This window comes from Penicillium concentricum (genome assembly GCF_028827145.1).
Source record: "Penicillium concentricum strain IBT 3081 chromosome Unknown utg000003l_segment0_segment0, whole genome shotgun sequence".
NCBI lineage: Eukaryota > Fungi > Ascomycota > Eurotiomycetes > Eurotiales > Aspergillaceae > Penicillium > Penicillium concentricum.
Window position 1 is genome coordinate 2,195,760 of NW_026622756.1, and position 15,438 is coordinate 2,211,197.

At 48.1% G+C, this 15,438-nt stretch overlaps 7 protein-coding genes across 7 annotated transcripts; 4 read left to right on the plus strand and 3 right to left on the minus strand.

Annotated features, from left to right (window-relative positions):
- Positions 1-1,553: 1,553 nt before the first annotated feature.
- Positions 1,554-2,147, plus strand: N7517_008668 (uncharacterized protein; the record flags this gene model as incomplete). The annotated part of the gene is made up of 1 exon (XM_056726397.1): positions 1,554-2,147. One exon carries the CDS (start codon positions 1,554-1,556, stop codon positions 2,145-2,147), a length of 594 nt encoding a protein of 197 aa, XP_056577248.1.
- Positions 2,148-3,861: 1,714 nt separating this feature from the next.
- N7517_008669 (Alpha/Beta hydrolase protein) lies at positions 3,862-4,664 on the plus strand (the record flags this gene model as incomplete). The annotated part of the gene is made up of 2 exons (XM_056726398.1): positions 3,862-4,042; positions 4,120-4,664. 2 exons carry the CDS (start codon positions 3,862-3,864, stop codon positions 4,662-4,664), a joined length of 726 nt encoding a protein of 241 aa, XP_056577249.1.
- Positions 4,665-5,424: 760 nt separating this feature from the next.
- Positions 5,425-6,300, plus strand: N7517_008670 (SNARE domain protein; the record flags this gene model as incomplete). The annotated part of the gene is made up of 3 exons (XM_056726399.1): positions 5,425-5,459; positions 5,516-6,131; positions 6,244-6,300. The coding sequence occupies 3 exons, from the start codon at positions 5,425-5,427 to the stop codon at positions 6,298-6,300; spliced, it is 708 nt and encodes a 235-aa protein (XP_056577250.1).
- Positions 6,301-6,397: 97 nt separating this feature from the next.
- N7517_008671 (histone chaperone napB) lies at positions 6,398-7,654 on the minus strand (the record flags this gene model as incomplete). The annotated part of the gene is made up of 3 exons (XM_056726400.1): positions 6,398-6,507; positions 6,560-7,396; positions 7,540-7,654. The coding sequence occupies 3 exons, from the start codon at positions 7,652-7,654 to the stop codon at positions 6,398-6,400; spliced, it is 1,062 nt and encodes a 353-aa protein (XP_056577251.1).
- Positions 7,655-9,264: 1,610 nt separating this feature from the next.
- Positions 9,265-10,453, minus strand: N7517_008672 (NmrA family NAD(P)-binding protein; the record flags this gene model as incomplete). The annotated part of the gene is made up of 2 exons (XM_056726401.1): positions 9,265-9,679; positions 9,810-10,453. The coding sequence occupies 2 exons, from the start codon at positions 10,451-10,453 to the stop codon at positions 9,265-9,267; spliced, it is 1,059 nt and encodes a 352-aa protein (XP_056577252.1).
- Positions 10,454-11,892: 1,439 nt separating this feature from the next.
- On the minus strand, positions 11,893-13,762 carry N7517_008673 (putative lysophospholipase; the record flags this gene model as incomplete). Its single annotated transcript, XM_056726402.1, has 3 exons — positions 11,893-12,219; positions 12,337-12,701; positions 12,751-13,762. 3 exons carry the CDS (start codon positions 13,760-13,762, stop codon positions 11,893-11,895), a joined length of 1,704 nt encoding a protein of 567 aa, XP_056577253.1.
- Positions 13,763-14,228: 466 nt separating this feature from the next.
- N7517_008674 (Tetrapyrrole biosynthesis hydroxymethylbilane synthase) lies at positions 14,229-15,377 on the plus strand (the record flags this gene model as incomplete). Its single annotated transcript, XM_056726403.1, has 2 exons — positions 14,229-14,767; positions 14,846-15,377. The coding sequence occupies 2 exons, from the start codon at positions 14,229-14,231 to the stop codon at positions 15,375-15,377; spliced, it is 1,071 nt and encodes a 356-aa protein (XP_056577254.1).
- Positions 15,378-15,438: the final 61 nt, after the last annotated feature.

Below are 15,438 nucleotides of genomic sequence, written 5' to 3' on the forward strand. Positions count from 1 at the left end.
GCCCCACTAAACGGCCGACACACATGCAAGGCTTGACCTTTTAACAACTACACCTGGGCAGAGTATATCATATATCATTATTACGCAGACTTGCTTGGATATTGTACTACCCGAAGCGCATTCAAATGGGCTCTCTTCGCTGGATTTTCCATTGAGACGAGTGTTAGTATGAGAATGAGTCGGACAAGCTACAACCCGAACATCTGGTCCTCCCGTAGCCTACTGTGTCCTGACGATAGTTATGCTTAGAATCCGTGGCCGAGCTTGAATCGCAAGCCGGTAAACAAATGTGAGTGATAAAATTATGGATCTGTCAAACAGGCGCAAAGCAAACGCCCTGATCTAACGAGAGTCTTTCTGTTCATTGTGTCCTCCTACCCACCGAAGATGCGAAAATCAAAGTGTACTAATGTAATATGACCAAACTAATTGAAAGGCCCCCGTAGTCATGAATAACAGGCGTGTAAACCTGCACAAAGGGAGCATCTTAAAGAGGTCCCCTCACCGAATGCACGTATGATACTCGCTCAATATTCGACGTGGTGACAACAAACAAAAGCGCGCTTGGCTGTCATGTCGGTCTAGACACGGCTAAAAGCATCATGAGCGTGATTGAGAAGCTAAATGTTCATGCCAGCTTGCCAAGCCAAGCCACTCCCTAATATCCTCCTCTGATCCAATCGACAACCATCTAAACTGGCACATGCTAGCGCCTCGTTATAGACATTTTTGCATATATTGGAAACGATTTCTATTTTCGTTTTTGATCTTGTCGGAGTCCGGAGTCCGCCCTGCTTCTTTAGGTTTAGCGCAAACGCCTTCGTGGGTCTTTGTCCCTCGTCCCTCATCCCGCGCCATGTACCGTTTGTTACCAGTTTCAACTGGGGCTGAAATAATTTGGCTTACATCCATGAATCATGTTGTTATTTTGCAGAGTCCTCTACATATTCCATCCAATCTATCAGTCAATTAATTGATGTCCTTTTCCTTTGATGTGACCTCTTCATAATTCGCCTCGGTTATGCCCTGGTGCTCCCCGAGAATACGAGACCCACTAATTTGTACCTACACTACTCCATACAAGGTAGTCGATCTTTGCCTTGTTCTGCCATGGCTTGTAAGATTTGGGAAGGGCGCCCCCAGCTCAAATGGGGGCGTTGTCCCGTGCTTGGCGGCTCTGTCCAGGTCTATCTTCCCTTTGCCCAGGAAGAAAGCGTTTATCAATGGCATTCTTGAGGTCCTAAAAGGTCCTCAAAGAAGGGACATGCTACTCTCGGCAACACTAGAAGGTTATATGTTATGGTCTACCTGCAAAGTAGGAAACATTCCTACGCCAAGACTGATTCCATCACTGAGATTAATACGCATGCGCCAATGTAAGGCCAGGGGACAGGGTCCCCCTGGATTTGCCCAGTTTCCTGTTCTGTTTTCCTCATTTTCTAAATAGGTCATTGCTATTTTTCCCCTATGCTCAGTTGCCTTTGAATAATATACGTCGCGTACATCTTCTACTCTTCTGAATTTTCGTTTGTTTCGTTTCTTTCTCTCCTATTATGGCGTCTAAAATTCAGTTGGATCCGCCGTACGGATTCGCAATACGCAGAAATGGAAGCTGCCTCGGCGAAGAACTCAATACCACCTCAGCACATGGTTTCGTCCGATGCTGTCCGAAAAATTCACATGCGAGCGACAAGAACACAGGCAGGTGTTGCCCGAGTGAAGAAGAAGACTGTGAATCCCAAATCAATAACCCACCACACTGCGCCAACGAAACCTGGGATCTTTACCAAAACGCCGATGATGATGGATTCTTCTGTTGTGACCAGGATCTAGTTGGGTTCGCTAAGGATGGAGGGGTTGGGTGTGCGAAAAATGAGAATTCTGTGGTTACCCGTCCGGGTAGGAAGTGGTTCAACATATATTCACCTGGTAAGATTCAAACCCTGCCTACTCGACATGAGCTTAGATCTGATATAACTAGCCCCGAGCGCAAAACCCAGCAGCTCCTCAATTCCGAGCACCTCCTCAACATTGAGCAGCTCCACGACATCGAGTGGTTCCACGACATCGAGTGGTTCCACGACATCGAGCGGTTCCACGACATCGAGCGGTTCTGCAACATCGAACAGCTCCCCGACATCCAGTAGCTCTTCTAGTTCAAATGCTGGCGCTATCGCAGGTGGCGTAGTTGGTGGTGTTGCTGGGTTAGCAATCATTCTCGTTTTGCTTTGGTATTTCATGCGTCGTCGCCGACAGAAGCAACCACAGCAAGATCCCACACCCGTCACTGAAGCATCAATGAGACAATACCAACCTGTCCAGAACCCGCAAAATCCGAGCGAGTTAGACAGCCATTCGACCAAACCAAGCGAGTTAGAAGGTCAAGTTTATGTGCCAGAGCTACCTGGCTACAAAGATAATATTCCTGTCCACGAGTTGCCGGAAGATTCAAGGACTCGATGACCCTAGTTTTATATTCTATGATACCCTTCTGTCATCACTGTGTTTGGTCATCTTCACTTGTCCTATCTCTTCCTCTTACCTTCAATTCTATTAAATCAAGTGTATTTAGCCAAAGGAATGCCTAATAACGTGATATTTTCAGTTAATAGGCATCACCATCGATATCAAAGGGGCCCTACCGAGTCTGGCGAAAGAGTATAATCTATAGTAGTACAGCCTTTCGAACAAGCTATAAGATCACATTGAATGAAAACAAGGCCTTGTCTGTCTTGTCATACATTTATACATCCGAAATACTCTGATCCCAATAATAGTCCCAATGCACGAAGGAGGCAATCTTTCACAAAAATGTGTTGAACGGTGTCCGACTATCTTTGAGCCGATCAATTATATTTGTGTCTCTCGGTTCTTTGTTACCTCTTGTTAGGTTAGAGATCAGGCCAATAACAGAAAGTATCGATTATGAGAATGAATTTCTGCATAGAAAAATCGTTGAGGTTATATGTCCCCGATCTGTGACTTCTTGTCCACAGAGCTCGACCCGAAAAGGTCGTTCGTCTAAAAAGGGCCGTACATGGATAACCAATGGTATAAATTCACTTCATTATGCCTGGAGGAGTTTGTAGATTTCCAGCAACAGGAATCGAACCCGTGCCAAGAGAAAATGAAGAATATTAGCCCCACTATCTGGCCTGACGTTCTAATCGGAAAAAAAGAAATGCCCTCGTCCAGGATCGAACTGGAGACCTTCGGATGTCAATCTTGTTACCAAGAATGTCATATGAAACCTTGTTACCAAGGTCGGAAGGATATGAGACCGACGTCATGACCAAACTAGACCACGAAGGCTACCACTCAGCCACTTGAGCTTGTGATGGATACTTCTGTCGCTAAATTCGATAGATCAAAGGGGAATTTTAATGCAGATTTTCGGATTGTATTATGGGGAATAAACCCCTGGAGCAATAGAGTGTAACTGATACCCCAAGCAACTATAATCTAGGGCCTGACCTGGAACAGTTACTTTTTCCGAACCTTGCCGGTAGAACGTGTTCGGCGGACTCTCTCTCTTTAAGTTCAGAGTACTTCACGATAAGCACAGTTTTATGAGCATAATCCAATCAGTTTATTTACCACAGGAGGTAATCTGAGACAGGGTACAAAGCTTTAGTCGTTCCAGTACTGATGTATCATTGAGATTGTTTGACTTGGCAGTCGAAATGTCGATATCCAACGTAATAATCGAAGAACGTCTGGCTTTTCCAACCAGAGGAAATGTCCGCAATCTCCATATACCACCAACTTAGACCCCGGCATACCCTCTGTAATGGTATACGCATTTTTGATTGGAGAAATATTGTCATACATGCCAAATAAGACGAGAGCTTTTGCTTTCACATGACCCAACAGCCGTATCATGACCGGTATCTCGCCCTTCTCCATATCCAATTGTACTGCCTCCCTATCGGGGTCAGAATGCAGATGCGCACCGGCGAGGGCCAATGGTATTGGCGAACTGAGGAAGACTGGCCCGTTCCTGGAACAGAATACGTTAAATTCCACCTTGCGGTTGATGGGAGTCTCCGAAATGCCAAACCCTCGGCCCCAGAAAGAAAATTCTCCTATTCCGCAGAGACAGAGCCGACGGAGGGCCAGGAGTCAGTTTCATCTCGGATGCATTCGAGGAGGATGTGGAGCTCGCTGGTCACTTTTCAACTACGCTGAATATATTATCCACTTCACACGATGCCGACGTGGTTATTCTGCTGTGGGCCGTGGATGAATCGGGAAATGTCGTGAGATTCTGCGTTGACCCACGGGCTCAACCTCTTGCCAATGGGTTCTTACGGGCCAGTCATCGAAGTTTGGATCCCTCCAAATCCCCTCCCTACCGGCCATGGCACACTCATAAAGAAGCTGGTTATACGCCGTTGATCCCAGGTGAGGCTGTTGAGATTTGTGTGGAGATTTCACCTGCAACGTCTTGCATTCGTCGTGGATGGAAGCTCAGACTGGAAATCACACCTTCCGAAGTTCAGCCAAACATCCCAGGATATGAGCTTCGGAAGCTTCGATCGTGGGGCAAGGAGTCCCACGACGGTGCAACGAACACTGTACATGTTGGTGGTGACTACGATTCATTTATTTCAATTCTCGTGATTCCAAAGAAGTATCCTCAAGACAACCCCCTTCGCTCTTAGCTTTCTCATGTTATGACGTGGCTGCTGAGCTTGTTTTGAAGTTGTTTAGCTGGTAGATAGGATCTGCCCTAGAATTGACCATCTTCAACGAAGTGTGCCCATTCGCTTTCGCCATATCATCAAGAAATTCGTTCACCCCCTATCCCCCTATCCTGCAGGTGACCTAAGTAGGCTTGATATCATGAGATCAGACAGAATCAAGTTCATATATGTATCATAACACTAAGGTAAAGATCAGAAGTGCACGTTTAAAACAGGAACAACCCGTAAGATAACCCGAGCAGGCAAACTTGGAATAACCTTGGAAGTTACCAACGTAGCTTCATTGGAAGTTTTTCTCATGGTCGCTCTTACCTCTGCATAAATCTCTAAATGCATGCAATCCAATCTCTCTTTTTCAAGCAGAGATACGGTTCTTTGGCATTGGGAAGGAAAAAAGACAGAGAAACTTCATAAAAACAGACAAACGAGACATCATATCTAAGCAATTAGTTCTATATTTAAAAATAGAGACAAGGACGCTATCGTCGTCCCCATCGAGATCCACAAATCCCCAAAGTGCTGCATTGTCAAGGTGAAGGTGCAGTTCAACCTTTTCAGGCAGAATTATTTTCCCCCAAGGCCAAAGCTGCGCATTTTGTCTGAACCCCCAACCGTAGCAATCAGTCAGCAACACCCGCCTCCGCTCCAGATTCACCCGTGGACCAACCCGGGGCCGAGAACTATCAACAACACACACTCAATACCCCATAACGCAACCATGGAGCACGCAGACCCCTTCCTACAAGTCCAAGCGTGAGCTCTACACCAACCCCCAAGCGCAAGTCCCCAACTAACCACGACCATACCAGCGACGTCGTCTCAACCTTACAAACCAGCCGACCACTCTTCTCCTCATACCTCCGCATCCGGTCGCTAGCCAAAAGCCCAAACAACCCAGAACTCAAGCAATCGCGCTCCGAGCTCGAAACCACACTAACAGAGCTCACAGCCGACCTCAACGACCTCGTCGAAAGCGTCCGCGCAATCGAACAAGACCCCTACCGCTATGGACTGGAACTAGAGGAGGTGCAGCGGCGGCGCAAGCTCGTCGACGATGTCGGTGATGAGGTCGAGAAAATGCACCAGGAGCTGCAGCAGGCTGTTTCTAATTCTGCTGTCGATACGCTGCCGAATCCTACGGAGTTTGATGCGGCGCTTGAGGAGGAGGAGCGCGGACGTGGCGGAGAGGATTATTATGCTTCTATGGAGCAGCAGCGACAGTATGAACTTATGCATGAGCAGGATGAGCAGCTTGATGGTGTTTTTCGCACTGTTGGGAATTTGCGACAGCAGGCTGATGATATGGGTCGTGAGTTGGAGGACCAGGCTGTCATGATTGACGAGGTTGATACGCTGGCGGATCGGGTTGGGGGAAGTTGGCGAATGGGATGTCGCGTATCAAACATATCGTGCGCAAGAATGAGGGTAAGAGAGTTCCTTTTTTTTTTTCTCGCTATACTCCGTCTATGCTGGATCTTTACTGGAATGGTCTGGTATGGTATGGGAATCTCAAGTTCAAACTAACTTTTCCGACTAGATACATGGTCCTCGTTTTGTATCGCGGCACTCATATTCGTCCTCGTCTTATTATTAATCCTCCTCATTGCACTGTGATAATACATAACTCAAGTGGTTAGGAAAAAAGCAAAAATCATCAAAAGGGGGGTCATGGCGTTTCGGGTGCAAATGATTTAGTTGCGAGCCTTCTTGCGCGGACGCGACTCACTATCTTCATCGGAGTCCAATTCCTCCATATCGAGGTCCATATCTTCGAGGTCTTCGCCCATCTGGAAGGATTGAACTGCGGTCAAAGTTAGCAGAAACGTCTCACTCGCGGTCTGGGATCTACATACCGTAGTAGCTGAGGGCATCGGGCCAGAGGTCCTCGGCAATGGCAACAGCGAGGTCATCTCCATCGGGGAAGATATCGACCTCCTCAAGACCCTCGGAGTCATCCTCCTCATCATCGGAGTCGGAGTCACCAGCCTCATCGATCTCCTCGCCCTTCTGGATCTTGGCCCAGCGAGCCTCGATCTCCTTGGCAGCCTCCTTGGACTGAGCAGCAGAGACATCACGGCCACGGTATCCGAAGAATCCGAAGAAGCTCATGCCAACGGGGCTGGGGTCCTCATCATCCTCATCCTCCTCGGCGTTGGCAATCTCAGCCTCGGCCTCCTCAACCTTCTTAACGAGAGCAGCGAACTCGGGCAACTTCTTACGGTCACCGCCCTTCTTCTTCTCAGCCTCAGCAAGGTCGCAAGCAGCATCGAGCATGCCCTTGGTCAAGTCCTTATCCTTCTTCCAGTTAATGCGGACGGGCTCGGAAACGAGACCCTCCCAGGTGCGGCTCTTGCCAGCGGCGTTCTTGGAGACCTCCTGACGCCAGTAGAACTCCTTGACGAGCTTCTCGTTGGTGAAGAAGGGGTTCTCCTCACCAGTCTTGAACTCAAAGGTGAAACGCAAGCTGCGGGGCTCGCCGTTGCCTTGGGCATCAAGCTCGAATCGCTCAACGTTCATAGTCTTGAGGCTCTCGCCGAGAACTTGGGCATCGCTGGACAGAATGTACTCGTCGATCTCGGGGGGAGCACTGGCGAACACGCGCATCCAGAACTCAGCCTGCACCTCGGGGATGTTGATGATCTCGCTACGCTTCTGGATCAAGGGGGTCATGAGCTTGACAGAGTGACGCACTGCAGATGTATATTAGCAATTTGTTCAATGTTTTTCAATGGTGTTCTCATGGCAGAGTAGATTCTGCAATAGATTCTGCAAGCTGGTTTGCTTGCCCCGCCATAACAAAAGAAATAGAACTGGAAAATCATCAGAAACATACATTGCTCAACCTCAGCACGAGAGAACTGCTCCTCAAGAACAGCAATCTTCTTCATAGCAGCCTCGGGGATGCTAGGCATCTCGACGCGGTCAAGGAGGGACTGATCGTTAGACATAATGGGTATGTATTTCGTGAAAGAGTCGTAAATAAAAATGCAAAACACGCAGAATTGAGTGTTTTAAGTAATGGAGGGGAAGAATTGAGAAGAGGGAAGAAGGTCAATTCAGGAACAGGGAAAAAAAAAAAAAAAAAAAAGCTATGCATGGAAGAAGAGCTAAGAAGCTACTCGATGATACTTGGTGGTACTTCCTGTTCCATGGTACTACAGCGGAGAACCGATGTATTTTTGTGTACCACCGTTGTCCACTGCAATGGTGGGGGTTACCTGGGTAATAGGCCTCAGGTGTCAATACTACATCATAAGGCCAACAGAAAACTCTGACGCTGATCTTGTGGATCTTTCAAGTACTTTTTTATACGTTCTGGTTATTAGCTCATGGAGGGATATTTTCATAGAACATGAACAATACACACAATCTAATCTGTGAAACTGCGAAAGATATTCAATCTTCATTCTAATGTCTTGACTTTGACTTGAATGCAGACAACAGAGCTCACCGTATATCTATAAGAATTTTCAAATGGAGCCCCAATGTCTACACTTCCACCAATCAGTACTATCCAGGATATGTTGTTAGGTAAATGTTCCATGGGCTCTATGTTAGCCAGAAAATAACCATACCCTACCTTGTACGGACTATAGACTCCCGAGAATTATCATAAACATACACAACCACACCACATAGCCACAGATCCAACTCTCTCATCGAGGTCATCCGATTAAACAGAAGTGGAGATCAAAGATAAAAGAAAAAGCAACCATGAAAGATAAACTAAAAATTAAAAAGAATACTTTATTTTGACGGCGATTCATTCTTTGAAGACTCTTACGTAGAACCTATCACCGGGGTAAAGGGTATATACCCCTAATTTCATTGAGAGATTCACGCCAGCGCTTATATGTTGTACAACCCCCCTCTTTCAACATATTTCTAGGGTCCGAGTCCGTGAACTTCCATCTGATTTGTTCATACAGTTAGATAAGAGGAGCGGTCTGCGCGAGCGTGTAAACTTCGAACGTGGACGCACGGGACCTGCAGGACTGGTCAATTGGGGTCAGCGGGCACGAGGGAGGTTGTGCGATTGACGAAAAAGAGTCGGACGAGGTCCGGGATCTGAATTCGGGGTTTTCCTAGTGGCAAGTTTGGATGTGGAAGTGGGAAAAATTGGGCATATTCGCGTTGAGCAAATAGTTCCAGTAACCAGAGTCGGGATATCTTATTCCATATTTTGTTTTTCGAAGTTTGGGGAGGATGAGGCTCATTGAACCTGGAAAGTAAAAACAGAAAACAGTATTGGAAAAGCAAAAACAAAACTTTTTTTTTTGGTCAGATCAGATATCAAATCCAATCTAAACAAAGCAAAATGAATCCTCGTCCAATGCTACCCCAAGCATCAGATTAAGAAACCGATAAGTCATGAAAGTCCATATATCCCATGCCCGTTCGCCAAGAATGCAATGATTAAAAACAAAACAGCAAGGGCAGCTCAACATGCACAGAACACATCACCATGCACATCTCTGCCCAGATCGAACTGTCATAAGAAAAGAAAAACAAAAAAAAGCAAGGCTAGAGCCACAAAAACAAGAAAGAACAAACAGTCTCAAACCATCCAGTCAAGCCCATTAGCCTCTTCTTCAACAGGGAACACCTCACGCGCATACTCTTCCATATCGCGCCAGCCCTGCCACAGATGCCGAGACTCGTCTGTCACCCGCAGCGAGACGACACCGCCAGGTCCTTGCATCATACCTGCACCGGCGCCCTTTCCACCCGCCGGTCCGAGACCCTTTGGTGAACCAGCAGCGGGCTGTGAGAACTCCGGCTGTGGGAAGTACGGGGCACCACATCTGCCAAACAGCTCCTCCAAAGCTTCGAGCTGTTCTCGATATCCCGGGGGGATATTGACCTTGATCTCGATCTTGGGCGAGCGGACGTACCGACATGGACGGTCCAGGGCACGGGAGAAGGCTGCGCACACTTGTAGCGGGGAGAGTGTTTCGAAGGTGAGAGCAATACTAAATGAGAAGCGGTGTGTTAGTTTCTTTTTCCTCATTCTCTCTTGTCTTCTAACCCACGGACCCCCGACGAGAATCCACGGGAAGACCGAATCCGATTTCGGAATGATTCTTTTTGTCCTGTACTCACCGATGACCATTCCATTTCTTCGTTCCATCCTTGAAAATCTGCAGCAGAGTCGGACCAACATCATGCTCAGCATCAAGCCACGGCAACGGAATTTCCGGATCAAACGGCGCACGCCACTCAAAGCTCCCATCTTCCAAAAGCTCCATCTGGAAAAGTGGGTACGGCAAGCTCGTGAAGTTATTATTGTAGATACCGGCGTAGACAAAGGTCGCCGGCATACCGAGCTGACGGATATAGTTCTCGACGGTGAACTTGGGCGCCCACTGCGGGACAGCGGGCCAGGGACCGTGAACGGAATGATCCGGCATACTGCTGTAGATGTAATGCTGAATTGAGCCCGCTCGTTTTGCGGCGTCTGCTAGATCGCGGCCGATGGCTACCTCGTCGCCGGACTGGGAGGTGGTGTTGATGAAGGCTAGTTGAGCGCCTTTGAAGAGTTCGTCCATCAGGGCGATGTTGCCGAGGAGGGGACCTTGTAGGAGGGTCACATTGGGAAGTTGTTGGAGTTCTGGTGCGATCACGCCTTTGAGGGAATGGATTTGCGCGCGCACTGAGTACCCCACGGCGGACGCGACGCGGATCAGTGAGGCCGCTTGTCGGCCTGTCGCGTTGACCACGGCAATGGTCTTCTGGGGTTGTGTCATTCGGGTTGGTTGGGAGGAAGTATAGAGAAGGAAGTAGATTCAAGAGGGCAGGAAGGACAGATAAAAAGAGAAATCCGGAGTAAGCCTTGGCGAGAAGGGTTTGCGATGGTGGGGTAGAGGTTTGGAAATCGCGATCAGACCTAAATTATGCGATTTGGTCTCCAAACCGTCTGATCTGCAATTTAAATCAAATAACGCGGAGAGACTGAAAAGGATAAGATAAGAATTTATTTCTATACTTCTTTATACTCTTTTTTTATATTTTGTATGAGTGATATTTCCCCAATATAACCAAATTCACATATATATGAGTTAACGCCGAAAAAAAAAAAAAGAAAAATAGAAAAAAAAGGAAAAAGAAAAAAAAAAGAAAATCCACAGTGCGGTCTTTGATTTTTTACGTAAATATCGGCTGGCAATTTCGGCAGCACGGGAAGATCCTGAATTCGGGAACTTAGAGAGACTCGGTTTCTCTTATTTACTTAATAGATGGTATATGGTGTTATTTCACTACATCCATTCTAATTCTATATCCTATACATCTCCCCTTATATACTTACTATACTAGATCTATACATCCATGCCAAGCCTTAAGATACCCATAGCGGAACCACTCCCGAGGGTTAATACTACCTAAATCGCGCAGGTGACTTCACTGTTCCACCAACAGTCTGTCAGGGCCTCACGTGGTGTATATATCGTATAATCTTCTGGGCTAGTGCTTGTTCAATGCGTTGGGGTCTTGGCATATGTTGACGTGCTTTTATGTCTTGCCATTTCACCCGATACGTCCAATAGCCAGGTACCTTGTTACTTTGGAAATTCTCGGCCTGAACCCCGCAATTCACAACCTGAACATGATCACATCATTCCCTGCTGCATGAGCCACATATGAGATTATTTTAATGGGATAATATAAATGTACTGGTATATAAAAAAAAGCGAAACAAAAAGAAACAAAAATATGCAGATATACCTAGGTACCCCATAAAAGATTTGGAGTATATAATCTAGAACCTCAACAATTCAGTCTCTCTACCTTGGCAGTAACACACTTCAAACCCCGGAAAAAAAAAAAAAAAAGAAAAGAAAAGTCCTTATCTTCCAAGGTTCTCTCCACTTAGCTCAATCCCGGCTACGGCAGGGGCTGATCTCCGCGGATGAAATTCCGTATTACACTGTGATGATGGTGTCACAGCTAAAAACAGGCAATAAACGTAGAGGACTAGCCTGAAATGGTGCGATTTCGGTCAGAAATATCATTATTTTTATAATCTAAAATTGATGTCACCGACGCAAAGCGCAGGCATTCCATTTAAAGAAAATTCCCCCGGGCTTACCCATGGGGCCAATACTAGACATTTCCCCCAACTCCATATAGGTAAAATCATTCTAAAGACACCCCTAATCCAGTCTAAGCCTAAACCCCGAAAACACCTCTAAGGTGCCGACCCAGGAATCATCCGATTCTTACTAGCATCCCATTCCCACTCCTCCTCCATCTCCCGCTGGCTTATCTCTTTCGGCCCAACACCAGCCATACCCCAGACGAAAGGACGATGACGCGCCAGCAGCTCGGCAGCTGGTCGCTCGTCCGAATGCAGGTGAGCGCCGGATTTACGGAGGAGGAGCGTGTGCTCCGAGAGGCCCGCGTTCGCGGCCAGGAAGAGCGGGGTGCGGCCGGCGCGATTGCGGAGGTGCACGGAACCGCCTTGCGATAGGAGGAAATGGAGGGTTTGGAGAGACGGGGATGTTGCTGCCAGATGCTGTGTTTGGGTTAGTGTAAGATAAGGGGATGCCGGAGATAAGGTGAGACAAAAGACAGGGGACAGGGGACACGGGAGAGGAAACGAGAGAACGGGTGCTGAGATGGGATTGCTTACGATGGGCGTGTTGCCGGAATAATCGGCGTCGTTCAGGAGCCAGTGGTGTTCGGTCTTGGTGATGGCTTGGACCTTCTCCAGGTCGCCGAGGGCAATCGCATAGCCCATCGAGGTGAGTGTCTGGATGCGCTCGGAGAGTGCGCCGTTCGGGTGTCGGAAGATAGGTAATGATGACTCGGTGAGCTCCCCTCGGATGGATACTGACATGCGTTTGGCGATGGATTCCGGGGTGGATTCTGGTAGTGCGAGGAGATAGGCGAGTTTCGTCAATGCGCCCTCGGTTGTCATATCGAGACCGGCTACGACGCCTGCTCGCGAGAGACTCATGCCTGTGGCATAGACTGGACTGACGCTGCCAGTGAGACCTAGACGAGATATCAGTATATACTTTCTGCCAAGGCGGGCAGAACTCACATTGCGTGATGTTCACGATAACAATCCCCCGCTGGATAGCACTGGCCAAGACGTTGATCATGGCATTGTCCTGACCAGAGGGCGCATTGCCTGCGCCAAAAGTCTCCAGAATCAACCCGCGCAAGCCATCCAGCTTCAACACCGCATCCACCATCTCCGGCTTGATACCAGGGAAGATCCGCAGACAAGCAACATGGGTAGTGTCCAGATTCGTCAGAATACTAAACGGCTCCAAGCTCGTAGGACGATGCACCATATCCCAATTAACATTAGTCCGCATAGAATTCGTAACGGCCAACGGGGCACAATTCGGCGCATCGAACGCGGCAAAATCACTCGCTGCAACTTTCGTCGTCCGATTCCCCCGGAACAACCGATTATTAAAATACAAACACACCTCGGGAATCATAAAATGACCCGCAACAACCAACGACCCGAGCAGGTTATCCGTAGCGTCATTCTGGAGCTCAAGCATCGGCGCCTGCGACCCAGTAAGAACAACCGGCTTCCCGAGATTCTGCAACATAAAGCTGAGCGCCGAGCAAGTATACGCCAGACTGTCCGTGCCGTGCAGGACAACGAATCCGTCAAAGAACGTGTAATTCCGCTCGATCGCTTCAGCGATCTGAGTCCAGCCCCTTGCGTCAATCGAGCTGCTGTCAAGCAGTTCTTCGAACTCGAGAACAGTGTACCGCACCTGTCGCGCATAGGCTGTCATTGGTGTGCGTAGGCTTGGATGTTCTTTGGTCTTGTGTACATCGACGAGCACGTCCATTGTTGCGCTGGCGGAACCGTCGTTGAAGGTTGGCACGGGCGCCATGCATTTTTCTTGGAAACCCCGCGCTGGGACGAAGCCGGCTGGTGAGGGTTGCATGCAGATTGTGCCGCCGGTCATGATGATTAGGACGCGTGACTCTTGGGTGGTTTTTTCAGCTTCGGCTGCTTCCAGCTCTGGGATGGCCATTTTGGTGTTGACTGTGTTGAGATGGGGCTTCAGGCTGGCGGATATCATGATGGGATATTTTCTGATTGTTCTTGTGATTGCGGTGATTTACAAGCTCAATTGATATCGAATCAAGGCATTAATTCATCAGGGCATTCACGGTCTTGAGCCTAAATAATGACTATTAGGCAGATGTTAAGGGAAATTTTCTCCTATTAGACTCAAAACCGTTCAAAGGTTTAAAACACGTCAAGTATATGGAGATCAATGATTGACTCTTTTGACCGAAGAAGCGGAAGACTCCAATTGACCCCGATTGCATTACGTACAGCCCTTCTCATTGGTCAACGCTAATTTAAGACTTTCCAATTGTCTCCACAGCGATCTCGGAGTATTGGCGGACTCCGATTCTTTGTATACTATCGTTTATAGTGCGTGAGCTCGATAAGAAAGTACAGGGATGTATCAAGTCACGTGTGCTATATTAAATGACACATGTCGCAATTTCCTAAACTGCATCTCCCATTTTTGCACCATGAGCCTTACCCCAAACGGCTCTAAGCCGCACGAAATAGAAGATGTCTCATCTTCTTCTACAGTTATTGTTGGCTGCCGTAAGTCAGAGCTCGCACTCACTCAAGCTCGGTCCATCATATCTGCGCTGAGTCAAACACTCGGCCCCTCCCCGACCTTTGAAATCGCCACGGGCAGTGTCGTCGGTGATGCAGATAAGCAGACCCCATTTGCACTGCTCTCGAAGCAGACCGGCGGATCAGACATTGGCAAAAGCCTGTGGACAAATGGCCTTGAAATAGATCTTGTGGCTGGCAAAGTCCAAGTTCTTGTCCATTGTTTAAAGGACATGCCGACGACGCTGCCACCGAAATGTCTCCTTGCAGCTATCCCTGAGCGTGAGGACTGTTCCGATGCCGTCGTAATGAGATCCGACTCGGGTTTCAAATCCATCGATCAATTGCCACCTGGCTCGATAGTTGGATCGAGCTCTTCAAGGAGGAGAGCTCTAGTTCGGCGCAATTGGCCTCATTTGGAGGTCGCGGAATGTCGCGGCAACCTGTAAGTATTAAAGGATCCTCTTACTACTACTTGCGACACATATCGGCACAAGTTTGATCTAATATGTACCCATATTAGAGATACTCGTCTGGCTAAGCTTGACGCACCTTCCTCGCCATTTTCATGCATTCTCTTGGCGAGTGCAGGTCTATTACGCCTAGGACTCGGTCATCGGATAACGCAACGACTTGAGCCTACGATATTCCCTTATGCGGTTGGGCAAGGCGCACTTGGTATCGAGGTTAGCACAGACATAGACCGCCAAGACATCATACAGCTTGTCCAACATGTCGACCATAAGCCGTCGAGATGGCGCGGCATGGCAGAGAGGGCAATGCTCCGAAGTCTTCAAGGAGGATGTTCCTCCTCAATTGGCGTTTGGTCTTCTTTTGAGCCGAAAGAAAACGATCCCGTAGACGCAAATCGAGGCCCTGAGAGCGGCACGCTTCGTCTGCGAGCTACGGTTATCCACGTAGAAGGAACATCGGAGATTTCTTCTGAGGATGTGAGCTCTGTTCAGTGCGATGAGGATGCAGAGAAACTCGGCGTCTCAGTCGCGAATATGCTGCTTAACAAGGGGGTGCGGGATCTATTGCCAGAACAATCATGATCCGATTTGAAAATTCGGATGCTTGCGATCTTGAATTATAAGCCGGATGCTTGAGCGGGAA